At 36.8% G+C, this 14,046-nt stretch overlaps 1 protein-coding gene across 10 annotated transcripts in view; it reads left to right on the top strand.

Annotated features, from left to right (window-relative positions):
• Window positions 1-14,046, top strand: part of CDK14 (cyclin dependent kinase 14) — a 772,185-nt gene that overhangs the window by 593,888 nt on the left and 164,251 nt on the right. For all 10 annotated transcript variants that reach the window (XM_074266573.1, XM_074266570.1, XM_074266566.1 and 7 more), the window contains one exon: window positions 4,099-4,162. In XM_074266573.1, coding sequence (XP_074122674.1) covers window positions 4,099-4,162 — 64 coding nt within the window. The remainder of the gene's footprint in view (window positions 1-4,098; window positions 4,163-14,046) is intronic.

Below are 14,046 nucleotides of genomic sequence, written 5' to 3'. Positions count from 1 at the left end.
CTAACAAAGACATACATCTTTAAGGTACCATCTTAGGAGACTGGCTAAACCAGATTGAGAGTAACCAACAGACCTCAGGATTAGAGGGATGTCTATCCCAACCATGTGTAGAACCTCCCCTGACGATAATGAGCAGAAGAGAACAGTTTATTCCAACAGCCACAAAGGCAACTGCAGCAGCCTCAGTGGAGTGGTCAGAACTTGGTTGCATATTGAAGATGCTAGGGTCATTTACTGAATGCTGGGCCATTCCTTAGTATACCACCACTGGACTTCAATGATCTGAAGAGAGAGTGAGACTGATGACTTCATACAACTGTGTCTCACTTAAATCCAATTCATGAGCAAGTTAAGACATCACTTCATGAAATCCTTGATCCTCTTTGAAAATGAAGGACCAGAATTGACTCTTAATTTATAAGAAATCAAACCATTCTCCAATTGATAAATGGTCAAAGGATATGAACAGACAATTCTCAGATGAAGAAATTGAAACTATTTCTAGTTATTTGAAAAGATGCTCCAAGTCATTATTAATCAGAGAAATGCAAATTAAGATAATTCTGAGATACCACTACACACCTGTCAGATTGGCTAAGATGACAGGAAAAGATAATGCGCAATGTTAAAGGGGATATGGGAAAACAGGGACACTGATACATTGTTGGTAGAATTGTGAATGCATCCAGCCATTCTGGAGAGCAATTTGGAACTATGCTCAAAAGGTTATCAAACTGTGCATACCCTTTGACCCAGCAGTGCTACTACTGGGTTATATCCCAAAGAAATACTAAAGAGGGGAAAGGGACCTGTATGTGCAAGAATGTTTGTATCAGCCCTCTTTGTAGTGGCAAGAAACTGGAAACTGAGTGGATGCCCATCAATTGGAGAATGGCTGAATAAATTGTGGTATATGAATATTATGGAATATTATTGTTCTGTAAGAAATTACCAGCAGGATGATTTCAGAAAGGCCTGGAGAGACTTATATGATCTGATGCTGAGTGAGATGAGATATACGATGATCAATTCTGATGAACGAGACCATCTTCAACAATGAGATGAACCAAATCAGTTCCAATAGAACCGTAATGAACTGAACCAGTTACGCCCAGTGAAAGAACACTGGGAGATGACTATGAACCACTACATAGAACTCCCAATCCCTCTATTTTTGTTTGCCTGCATTTTGGATTTCCTTCACAGGCTAAGTCTGATTTTTTTTTTGTACAGCAAAATAACTATATGAATATGTATACATATATTGTATTTAACTTATACTTTAACATATTTAACATATATTGGTCAACCTGCCATCTGGGGGAGGAGGTAGGGGAAGGGGGGGAAAATTGGAACAAAAGATTTTACAAGGGTCAATGCTGAAAATTTACCCATGCATATATCTTGTAAATAAAAAGCTATATAAAAATTTTTTTAAAAAAAAAAGAAAATGAAGGACCATCACGAGAACTTCATGGGCAATTGAAATCCACTATTTCCAACCTTGTATTGGTTCTGTCCTTCCTTTCCTCCAAAAAATCTTTTACAAAGAGAAAATTAGATTTTTATTTCATCTTTTGTCTTTTGCTTTTCTTCTGATGAAGATGCAAACAATGAACAAATCTGGTCTCAGAGCCAGGGAAAAAGAAGGTTTCAAAGATGCAGAACATCTGTATGTAGGGAAGAAAGTTGAGTTCTATAAATTGAACAATCAATTCCAGAGTATCTTATTTGAAATCTTAAAAAAAGTATAGGGAGAAGAAATGTTTGAGGTTGGTGGACCCAGTAAATTCTATGTCATCACATTAAAAGCATGCTAGTGTTTAAGTGCAGAAATGCAAGTTGTGGCCAGAAGTGACGTGATTGGAAATTTTAGCTGTTTTTCCATTTAAAACACACACACATACTTTAGACTGGGATGTAGTAAATGTATTGTATTTTTATTAGGAGAGAATGAAAAAAAGTCTGATATCCTGGTTATTTTTTGTTCAAAGTTAAGAAGCTCAGGGACACATGTTGGGTATAAGATATGTCCTTGCTGGTGCCTGCCTGGCAAAATGGGTTTTGTTCAGTTCTGCTTCTATTAAAGTTCTTAGCCTAAAATTAGGATGTTCTCCGAGACAACTGTATGTGTTTCCTAAGACACTGAGGTTTCCTATCTCTGGTACTAATTCTATATTTTGTCCACATACAGAAGAGATTCAAATGAACCTCCCAAGAGTGAATTAAAATTTCTAGAGTAAGAGTTGAAGTGTATTTAATCTCCAGAACTCTTCTGCATTTCTTCATTCATCCTGTAGCAATAGCATGTGATGTTTAGCTACAAAGACCAGCAGTGTCCCAACCATAATGAGATGAGAGAATCAATGAATGATAATTTGACTATGAAGTAAAAGGCACTGTGGGGCTAGGATGCCCTCTATCCCCCCAAAAGGGAATAGTCACTTACATTCTATTAGGAAATGGAAGAGAGAGAGAGAGAAAGACAAAGACGACAGAGACAATAGATTTTGAGATAAAGATGTTGATTTGTTGTTGTTGGATGTTCAGTTAGTTGTGTTTGGTTCTCCATGACCACATTTAGGGTTTTCTTGGATTGCAAGGAGAGCCAGAAGGGAGATAATTCTAAACATGAAGAATATGGGGGAAACCTTGGTGATGGGAAATGAAATTTTGTGTATGAAGGATAGCACATAAACTGGCTTGACCGGATTACAGAATGCAGGAAGAGATGTGCACGAAGTCTAGAAGGTACTCTGGAACCAGAAGGCCTTTAAATAACAGCCAGAAGGATTTAGACTTTATCCTAGAGAAAATAGGGAGCCACTGCTGATTATGAGCAGGGGAAAAACAAAAACTTTGTTGGGGGGTGGGAGGCAAGATGACACAGGAACTGGAGGCAAGGCTTCCTTTCTGGTTCTTAATTCCTTTAGTTCCTTTTTATCAAATGTTAAGTGCTTTCAGTAAGATGAAAACTCTTATTTTGTGGTTGTTTACTTTTAAAGTTAATTATATAATTATATAAAATTTGACTATTTTTGTTTAAAGGCAGTATCTCTTAACTCTGAAATTCTAGATTCATGCTAATTCACATCTTTTCCCTACAACCCTTACATATTCTAGGCTAAGCCAAATTTCTGTTACCAAAAATGAGGGATCTTAGATCTACAGGTGAAAGAGACCCTAGGGACCTCCAGAATTAACCTCCTTATTTCACAGATGAAGAAACTGAGACCCAAAAAAATCACTGACCACAGATCCTATAGGCCGAAGGAAGCAGCAAGCAAAGCTGGCTTTAATTTTTCAGTTCTCTGACTCCCAGGTGTGGCCCTTTCCATCAATAAGCCTCCTCTTCAGTTTGCCCACAGTGATTTTTGAGTGCTTTTTGGGAGCATACCAAGTAGAGATTATCAGCATAAAAATTCCCATTTAATAGAAGAATATGCTCATTTGTCAGTATTTTTCTTCTCAAAGGGGAGAGTGCGGCAAAGCAATGGAGGTCCATGCATTCAGTATTTGGGTAGGATGAAACAAAAAAAGGAAGATTTGTATCTGGAGGAGAAAAACCTTGACCTGTCATTGTTCCATATTTTAGCTTGATGAATATGTATAATAAAGGATGCTGAGCATTCAGCTGTTTGTTCTAATCCTCTGAAGCATTAGGATGCCCAAACAGAGGATTTAGGGAAGTGGATATCAAAATTCTTAAGACGCATTGGGCAATGAGGTGTGTAACTTTGGAATGAGGTCCGAAAGCTTCAGAAGGAATTGCCCGTGGGACATTGAACACTGAGCAGTCCTGACAGACTTTGGTTCAAGTCCCAGGCTGACTGGTCAGGTCTAGATATGATTTATAAAGCACAGCAAATACAACTTTTCTTACCTCATTCAAGTATTTCTTAAATTACAAAGACTCTGAGGTCTGCAGAGGCACTCTAGCCAAGTTTTGCTTTCACTCAAGTAAAACATCCTGGCACCTATCACGGGAAGAGTCCAGAGTATCATAATACATTGTGTCTAATGTTTCTGGACACTTGAGGATTTGGAGTGCTTCAGAAATATTAACCATTATTTTCTCTTTTTCCTGCTTTTCAACAGGTTCTTGGAACGCCCAATGAGGATACTTGGCCTGGAGTCTATTCTTTACCACATTTTAAGCCGGGTAAGTTTGTTTAAGCAACTACATCCTCTCAAGTGCACCACCCATTATGAGGATACACAAATAAACCTTTTCCCACAAGCTCACATCAAACCTCAAGTATGTTCTAATCTTTGTGTACGTTGTGGATCTCACTGATGTTACATCATGGCTTTTCTGGGTAAAGTAGGTTGGCTAGCTGCTCAAGTGAATTCACTGTTTATTTCTCTGGGGATCTCATCCCTTCCTAAAGGTAAGGCTGGTTTTTTAAAACTATTATGCTGCTTCATTTTGCAGTGTACGATGCAGTTCTGTTTTCTGTCCAACTGGGGCTGGTTTAGGCTGATATCTTTGCACTCCAAAGAAACATCTGTTCAATTTTATGGTCATTACCAGTTGCATTGAGGCTCTCCCCAAGATGGACACATCTGAAGTCAATTCTGGTTCATGATGATGCTGGATTCCATACTCCCCAGCCTCTCCACACTTTATTCCTACCACCTTCACCTCTTCTTACTTAAGGAGAATATCCTGGAGAAGAGAGCCAAATTGACTGGGTTTTTTCCATAGGAAATTTTTGAGAAATCAAGTCAAGAAACACTTGTTACTGTGTGACAGGCACAAAGGCTGGGGACACAAAAGATGACAAAAAAATTAGTTCCTGCCAATGCCTATGTACAAATAAGATGGATATTCCATTTCAAAAGTCTTACTGCATTATGGAGCTTCAGTAACTTAAATAGTATTTGGCATACAAGCTTTAATAGTTTAAAATGTCACAAAGATTTTTGGAATAACCCTGTATGCAAGATAAATTGGAGATGAACTGAGAGGGAAACACTAAGATTAAGGGAAGACATCTTATAGAAAGAAGGGTGACCTTTTGCTTGATTTTTAGAAAGCTTTAGAAGGTAGGAGAATTGAGATAATCAGAGAGAGAGAAAGAGAGCTCCAGGTGTTGTGAGAGGGCCAGTTTGGAAGCCACTGTCATACTTTTGGGGAATAATGTGCAAGAAGGCAGGAAGGGGATCGATTGTGAAGAACTTTAAAAGGTAAACAAAGGATTTAATTTCATCCTAGAGATAATGGGTAGAAAATAGAATTGATTGAATAAGTGGTAGAAGAATGATATGGTCAGGAGTGTACTTTAGTAGAATCACTTTAATGGCTGTGAATGAAATATAGACTGATGGAGAGAAACTTGAAGCAGAGAGATCAACCAAGAGCTATTGAGAGTTCATCAACTATTAGGTGAGAGCTAGAGATTGATTATTTGGTGGAAAAATAAGTGACAATTTATTTTAATCACAACTTATTTTTCTGGCTATGGATGAAAGCCTGGTTTTAAAAACAGACTGTTAAAGGAAGGAATAAGAAATCTATTAGTGTGGCTTTCTGGGGGTAATCTTTAGACTGCTGAAACATGTTTGTGATCTTATCAATGTGAATCTTTCTTCCACTGATAGCGAGGGCAATTCTCTACCTGCCCACCCTATTCCATGTCCTCCACATGTTCACCACATTCTTGTTCTAGTCCTTTTTTTTCTCACCACTGCAGGTGTACCGGACACTGGCAGTCCATCTGGAGTCCTTTTGCTCAGCCCTTTTTCTCTTCCCTATCCCTCATTTTCCTGGTGACATCTTTTACTTCTCCTTTGGCGTTCCTCAGTTGTTCCACGTGGCAGCCTACCCACATGCCCATCATTTTTTTAAAGATCACCTCTGTTTATTGGAGGAGCATGGGATCATTAAACAGTAGAAAAATCTTCAAGTCATGAAAGTCAAATTATATAAACTTTTAAATAGTTCTCATCTCTTAAAATATATTCTTAAATACCTGGAGCCAGAAATCAATCTTTCTCTCTGTCTCTTGCACTGCTTCTCTTGTCTCTCTCTCTCCATCCCTCTCTCCGTCCCTTCTTCCTTCCCTCCCTCTCTTTGTCTCTCTTTCTCTTTCTCTCCCCACCCCAGTATCAAAGCAGAAATATTATATGTGTACACATATAAAGTTATATACACTCATATGTGCATATCTATACAGAATGTTTTTGTTTTGAGATTTAAATATAATAACAGTAATTAAAAAAAAGAAAGAAAGAAAGAAAGAAAAGCATGGCATTGCCTAACCTTAATTGCTGTTGTCCTAATAGGAAAAATAGAAAGAAAAGTAATCCATTTCTCTAAAAAGCAGTCACAATTTTCCTGGACAGTAGGTGGCAGTCATGAAATTTCCCTTTTCACGATTATACTCAGAAGTATTTCTAGGATTCTATAGTTGTCTTTTTAATTTTTTTCAGGAGGCCCAAAAGGGTTTGGAATTGAACAAAAATACAGTGAAATGAGCTATTTGTAACATGGTTCTTTTGTTGGGATCTTTCTCCTTTTCCCCCTCTGCTATAAAACATGAATTGTGAAACACAGACCCACCATAAAATTGCTGAGAACAATTGCGAGGAAGCTCTAAAATTACCCAGTTCTGTGAAGGGAAAAGGGGCTATGGATAATTTCTGTACAGGAGCCAATCTTGTTCCTTTTCTCCTAGTCTCTCTTTTAGGGGTCATAGGAATAAATTAGCAATCTGAACGGATAGCTGAATTGAAATGCTATTTTTATGTTCCTTAACTTGGATTGTTTTCTCAAAATGGATACTGTTCTGTGAACCCTTTTCTCCTTCTGTACTACTCCAAACACTTTATTTTATTTTATTTTATTTTTTTGTGCTTTTGCTAAAAATCCTAAATGCCCTCTATGTTCTAAGATACTTTAGAAGTCCCGCAGATTTGGGGACATTGGATTAAATAAGAAACATTCTCTGTCTGATCAACTTGTTCCAATGAAGTACATCATGCTTGATCAACTTTCTCAACTTGGAAACCTGAAGTTCAGCATTTAAAAAAAAAAAAAACAACAACAAAAAAACATGTTAAGGTCTAAAGTCCAAGTCTTAAAAAAGAAATAGAGTGGAATGTGAAAGGTAAGACTTATCTGTAAAATGAGATAGATCAAATTATTCCTCAATTCTGTTCAGCATCATTCCCTTGGAGGAGATCCAAGTCACACCAGATTTAACCTCATATGACTGTATGGCCTTTTTTATGTCATTGATATTGGAATATATTTTTGTATTGTTATTATGTATTTTATTCAAGCTACCATTAGGGATCAGTAAATGAAACCAACAGATATCCAAGACAGTTGTTTCCATAGCCAGAAAGTAGATTTACTTGAATATATGGAATTTATCAAATATTACTGCACTAACCTGTAAGGGCCCAATATTAACTGTTTCATAGATACTCATAGCCATCCTGGGAGATGCTGTTGTCTTCCCTATTTTACATTTGAGGAAACTGAGGCAGACAGAGGTCAAATACTCAGCTAGGGTTACATACCTAATGAGTATCTGAAGCTGCATTTGAATTCAGGTCTTCCTAACTTGTCTCAGAACTCTATCTGCTTGCCCACCTCATTGGCTAACAGGTTGTCCTAGAAGTAGAAATGAAAGGATGAAAGAAAAGGGCCACTAAAAAAAATGCTGCTGGGAGGAGAAAGGAATTAGAAACTAGTAGGAAGAGGGAAAAGAGAGGTGGCTATTCTTTATTGTCTTCAACGTTTAACTAGTGTCAAATATATCAGAATGTATCAAGAGAGGAAACATGTATTATACATCCACTCTATGCTCAGTCATTTATAAATATGATCTTGTTTTATTCCTACAGCAATCTGTTATTATCCCCATTTTACAGATGAGGAAACTGAGGCAAATAATAAGGTTGCCCAAGACCATACAGCTGATACATGTTTCAGAATGGATTTGAATTCAGATCCTCTTGACCTTGTTGAAAGAAAAGACCTTAGCCATTGTATAAAAGGGGGGAAATGTGTAGTAATAATGATCTGAGCCAACAGTGATTTTATTATCACCTTGAGTTCTCTTAAATTTTGACAGAATCTTCCTTTTGTTGTTTAAGACTTTAAAGATCATCCACATTTTATGATTTTGGGGTTGGGAGGTAGAAGGGAGGGAGGAAGGCAGTTTGTTTTTTTAATGTAAAATTTGTTTTTTTAATGTTTGCAATTGAATCGATCATTTTGATGGGAATGCTTTCCTCCTTTTGTTATTTTCTTGACCTTAAATTGAGTTAACACTCTTACTTCTAACATTTTTTTGAATTAATTATCCAAAAGGTCAGTTATTTTTTCCTGAGTGTACTTAACACAGAGAAGACAAAATGCTTATTTTGAAAAGAGGTCTTACTTTCCAGATTTCTGCCCTTCCCTTTTGTTCTAAACTGGGGTAGTTTTTTCTAGGGATACACTAAATAAAGAGAATGGGAGCAAATCATCTGCAAAAAGGAAGTGACTTGGTTCAAACAAGCTCTATATTATCCACCTCAAAAGATGGATGATTAGATTATGGTTGAATACTGTATGTCTCTTCATTCCTCATAGGCTCTGTTATACTCTCACATCTATTCTAACTCAATATTCCTTAACTCCAGCTTATTCCCATAGCAACCTTACATCACATGCTGCCCTCTGATAGTCCATAGCCCAGCCTTTAAAAATGCACATTAAAGAGGCTAACCTGAGAACTCTAGGGTCTACTGGATTCTACTATGCCTTTAAATTTAAACCCATCATAAAAGAAATAGACATGATTGTCCTCCCCTTCCATTGGAAGAGAATAGTGGTGCTGTTCTGCTTGCAATGGGATTGCCTCCCTACTTTTCTCCCCCCATGACTTTGTGGTTCATGGTCATTTAAAAACTGGCATCTTCTAATACGCTGGAGTCTCATTATAATGCTGTCCTCGGGGTCCAGGCTGTGGGGGACCACCTTTGAGGGTAGAGGTTAGCATGAGGTCTTAGTGCTTCAGTAATTATGGCCAGATGGATGAGTTTTAAGGTAGCTCTCAATCCATACTCTAGGACAGCTCGTGTAAGTAAGACTCCATCCATGGTACAAAAGCGTCCCTGGCTTTTTCTTATGTCCTCGCATTCTATTACCAAATCCACTCACAGGGTAGTTAATTTTTCCTAATGGTGATATTGATTGTGACACCTAATATTGGTAACCTATGTCAGTGTCAGAAAGTATACTTATACACACACACACACACACACACACACATATACATATATATGCGTGTATGTATAGATATATCTATATACACACATGCACATATATATCTGAAAATGGATTTGATAATATATATATGTATATATATACATATATATATTTACACACAGATACACAAGCATGGATATACACATGTACATACATTGATATAAGCACGTCTATATGCACAGATATATGTATGTCTATTTTATATGCATATGCACATTTAACATGTTAATATTTAATTTATAGGTGTGTGTATATAGACAGAAAATTTTACTCATTTATACACATATATACATATACACACATTTTAGATTTTATGTGAGCGCAAATAAGTTTCAAAGAAAGAGTTGGTATCATCAAGAGTCCTGAAACTTAGAAGACTGGTGGAAGTGCCCCTTGAATGAGATTCTGATTGTTCACCATTGTGAATATTCCCTCCAAAGATAAAAGGCAGTAGGGAGAGCATCTAAGGAGTCCAGGCACTAAGAGCTTTCCAGTGAGCTCATGTTCTGAAAGCACACATATAAAAGATGGAAGCAAAGTCACCTCTCCAAGGATGTGTTTTATTTGTTAAAGAAGGACTGGGATGTATAAGAATAGTGTAAAAATCCCAAGAAGACTGAATCTCAGAATATACTGAGACTTATGAAAAATGTTTTAAATAATAACAATATAAGAACAATGAGAAGCAAAGTAAAGGATCTCTGCTTAAAGTAGCATATCCAACATCAATGGGAAAAAAATAGAACCATGCAACTGATTCTTTTTTGCTTTTACTATCCAAATTCTTGACTGGAAAAGGTTAAACCAGCGTAGTTAAGGAAAAATTAAAGGCAAAGATAAATGAGGAATTAAAAAGAGCATTCCTAGCCCCCTTAAATGAATTTGCCTCCCAGTTTAGACAAGGGATGCCCCAGATTTCCTCTCCTCTCTTCCCCTTCCTTACCCTCCTCTCCCCTCTCTTCTTCCTTTTCTTTTCCTTTCCATTCCCCTTATCTCTTTGACCTTCATATTTTCTTTGTCTATCTTTGCAAAAATCTTTATGAACTTGAAAGATAATGAGGTTAAGACTAGAAATATGACTACAATTTACATATTATGCAAATTATACCAGTGATTATGCAAATGAACATTGACCTTCAGCTTAAAAGTTTTATATGCATAAGACCCCTGTGCAAAGTGCCTTCTATCTGCTTGGTCCAGGCAAGGGTATCTAGGGTCCATTATTGTCCTAAAGCCTTCCAGCTAGATGATGTTTGTTGAACCTTCCCTGAACCTATTAGTGTAAGGTCAATATTTCTCCCAAATATCTTCTAAATTATAAGAAGTCTAAATAGTTAATGAAAGCTTATTATAGATGTTGATTTCATTAAAATGAAAATTAGGAGATAGCAGAGTACTACTATTTATAAGTAGGTGTTTTTTAGTGCTTTGGGCTACTATTCTTAATTATATAACATAATCAAATTGCATCTAATCAACATGCCCATTTTCTAAGATTCTGAATTTTTTATTGTAAATATATATTTATATTTATTGTAATGTTAATTCAGCCTTGTTTTATGTCCTGCTATTGGTCATTTTTATTTAATATTGACTTAATCAGTGTTCTTTAAGAAAAACAAAATCTTTTTTAATGCTCAAATACCAGACATTGCCCAGGAAAATGGAAATAGTCCAGAGTGGAGGCCTGACTCTAGCTATTTTTTGGCTATTTCTTCTATAGAACAACTAGGTTACCAACAAGAAATGTACTGCTGACTTTCACAATAAATTATTTCTTTAAAAATATACAAAATATACATGGCCACTCATTTAGCCAGAACAAAAGGGGAAGCCAGTTCTGGAACCAAGAGTTACAAATGTGGGGCAGCTAAGTGGCGCAGTGGATGGAGGAGGACCCAAGTTCAAATATGGTCTCAGACACTTAACACTTCCTAGCTGTGTGACCCTGGGCAAGTCACTTAACCCCAGCCTCAGGGGGGAAAAAAATCTTGTTACAAATGCACAGGTCTGGAACTTTTGCTCCCTTCCCTGCATCCACTGGCTACCTCATTTGTGCTTCCCTTTTGAGATGGTACCTCTGTACACTGACTTTATCTCTCCTGCTTTAGCATCCTCTCCTTTATCCACTCCCTCCATCCTTCTACTCAGGCTTTTTCTGATTTCCAAAGTGAAAATTAGCTGACAAATTAACTCATGGTACTAATGAGCTAACAGGAGGAGGTTGTAAGAATGTCTTGAGGGGCCCTTTTCCAACCCCTTGCCCTCAAATTCATGATAGATAACAAAGGCTTTCTGAAAACAAATGATTATGATTATGATGATAAATGATTGAATCTTTCATTTTATTTAATTATATGAATTATGGGAAATCATATAAAAATATAAATAGTGATGTTGGTATAAAATCTCTCTGGTATCAATTGCAAGGATGCAGCTATATATTATGTATACATGTATATATACATATATATATGTGTGTGTGTGTATTTATTTATTATTATATATGTATATATGCACACATGTTCACACACATGTTTATTTTGTATGTTATATTCAGGAACATCCTTCCCCCCCCAAAAAAAAAAAAGACTTTTCAACCCTTTTATACTGTATTAAAAAATTTTTTTTTACTATATCTGCTGCTTTTTAAAAGCAATTTTCCTTTTATATTCACTAGAGGGCCTACTCTAATTCCATACCAGTTGATAACATTATTTGCTGATCATGAGAAGAATTTGAATACTCAAAGTCAATGATAGGTTATTTAAAAAAAAAAAAATATTCATATGGTTGCTGCAATTTTTTTTCCCCTTCTCTGTAGTGCTATCACTGTCTTTATACTTATCTCTTGGTGCATCTCTTTCTTTCCCTCTCTCTGTCTCTCTCTCACACACACACACAAGCACACACACACATATAACTGCAATTCTTGATGGAATTCTGGAATTCATTTTTAAAGGAGTGTTTTATAAGCCCATGACAAATTTGGAGGGAAGAAAAAAGCAACAATAGGGATTTCTTTAGAAAACTTATATTTGCCTTATGAAATTTATTTGTAACAATAAATAGAAATTTTAAATTGTTCATTTTGTAGAACTTTGTATTCTTAAAATAATTTTTAAAAACTTAAGTATTAGGAAAATTTTCATGAAAAACCTTTTGAGCAACATATAGTTACAGTTGCCACATATACTGACTTTAGGGAATACAGTGGTTAAGTACAAGATGCATTTTTGCCACTAAGATATGAGTACTCATTTTTTCTGAAGAAAGGAAAGAATTCAGTGCCTTCTTCATTTGTGGACTCCTTCCTAACTTGATATTTATGTTGACTGTTCTGTTTTGCCCTTTGCAATTGGAGTAGTAAGCATCCATTTATGCGATGATAGAATTGTTAAGTTATATTAGGTCCTGCAGATGGAAACTGACGTTACTTTCATGAAACTTACATTCTAATGGAACCAACATAAACATGAAAGAGTCAGACATGATTCACTACACAACAACAAAAATAATAATTATATGCAGGAAAATTATAAAACAAATACAATATAAATAATTATTCTGTAGTTCAAGAAAGAACATGACTACAGCAGCTAGTTTGCTCATTAGCATAGCAATATAGCACAGTATATACCATAGTTTATTGGACTGTCCCAGATTTAGGTTTTATGGTGATGGCAAGATGCTCAGCAGGAGAGTTCAGCAAACCTGGATTCTAGGTGGAATTTGGACACTTTGGAACAAGTCACTTAACTGTCTACAGCCAGATCTTGTTCCCCTTTATAAAAGAAAAGAGATCGGGTGGATGGGCTCTGCAGTTTGCTCTAGCATGTAGAGTGTGATCCATAGAGAACGTGGAGTCAGAGAGGTGAGACTGAAGTACAGATGCACCAACAGCCTCTGCTAGCCATGGAGCTGTTCCACTCTAATCCATATACCTGTTGGGAAGGTATAGTCCCAATTCTGGGTCTGGCCATAGGGGTGAGGAGCCTCAATGGGAAGGAGGAGACTCTGCATTTGGAGTACCACTGCCTACCTCCAATGTGCTAGGAAGAGGAGTGGGTTTGTTGAAATGAAAAAGTACATCCCCTTAGGTTAATTAACACATGGAAATAACTCAAAATGAGTGGCACACAATATTTTAATGCCAGTGGCTGTTATTTGCCCTTTGTTCTCAAAGAGGACCACGACATTGGGGTGGGGATGCCGTGACATGCAATGAATTGGATTTCAGTGAGGGAGGGCTGTGCAGGGTCACCTGCCTCACTTTCCCCTCCAAAGCCACTGGTGTTCAGGGGCCAGATATAGGTCACAATGACTGAAGATGGCCCTGGATGCCAGTTAAATAACCAGCTACTATTCCCTAGTTACATAGCAGGTAGAGTACTGGGCCTGAAATCAGAAGGACTCCTCTTCCTGAGTTCAAATGTGGCTTTAGCACTTACTTGCTGTGTGACACTGGCCAGATCACTTTACTCTATTTGCCTTAGTTTCCTTATCTGGAGAAGGAAATGGCAAACTACTCCTGTATCTTTGCTAAGAAAACCCCAAAGGAGTCATAAAAAGTCAAATATAATTGAATAACAACAACAACAAACATTCCCTGTCTCTGAATAAGGGAAATCAAGTCAAGCTATTAACATATTCTTAGTGGCTTCTTCTTGACCATCCTAAGTGTCCTTGTATCAAAGAAATACAATGAAATATTGATTTTTTTTTCTTTTTTGGAGAAGCATAGCATAAAGGGCAGTCTTAGGAAAAAAAAGAGATAT

Source organism: Sminthopsis crassicaudata, chromosome 5 (assembly GCF_048593235.1).
Source record: "Sminthopsis crassicaudata isolate SCR6 chromosome 5, ASM4859323v1, whole genome shotgun sequence".
Taxonomy (NCBI): domain Eukaryota; kingdom Metazoa; phylum Chordata; class Mammalia; order Dasyuromorphia; family Dasyuridae; genus Sminthopsis; species Sminthopsis crassicaudata.
This window is presented reverse-complemented; position numbering and strand designations above follow the sequence as displayed.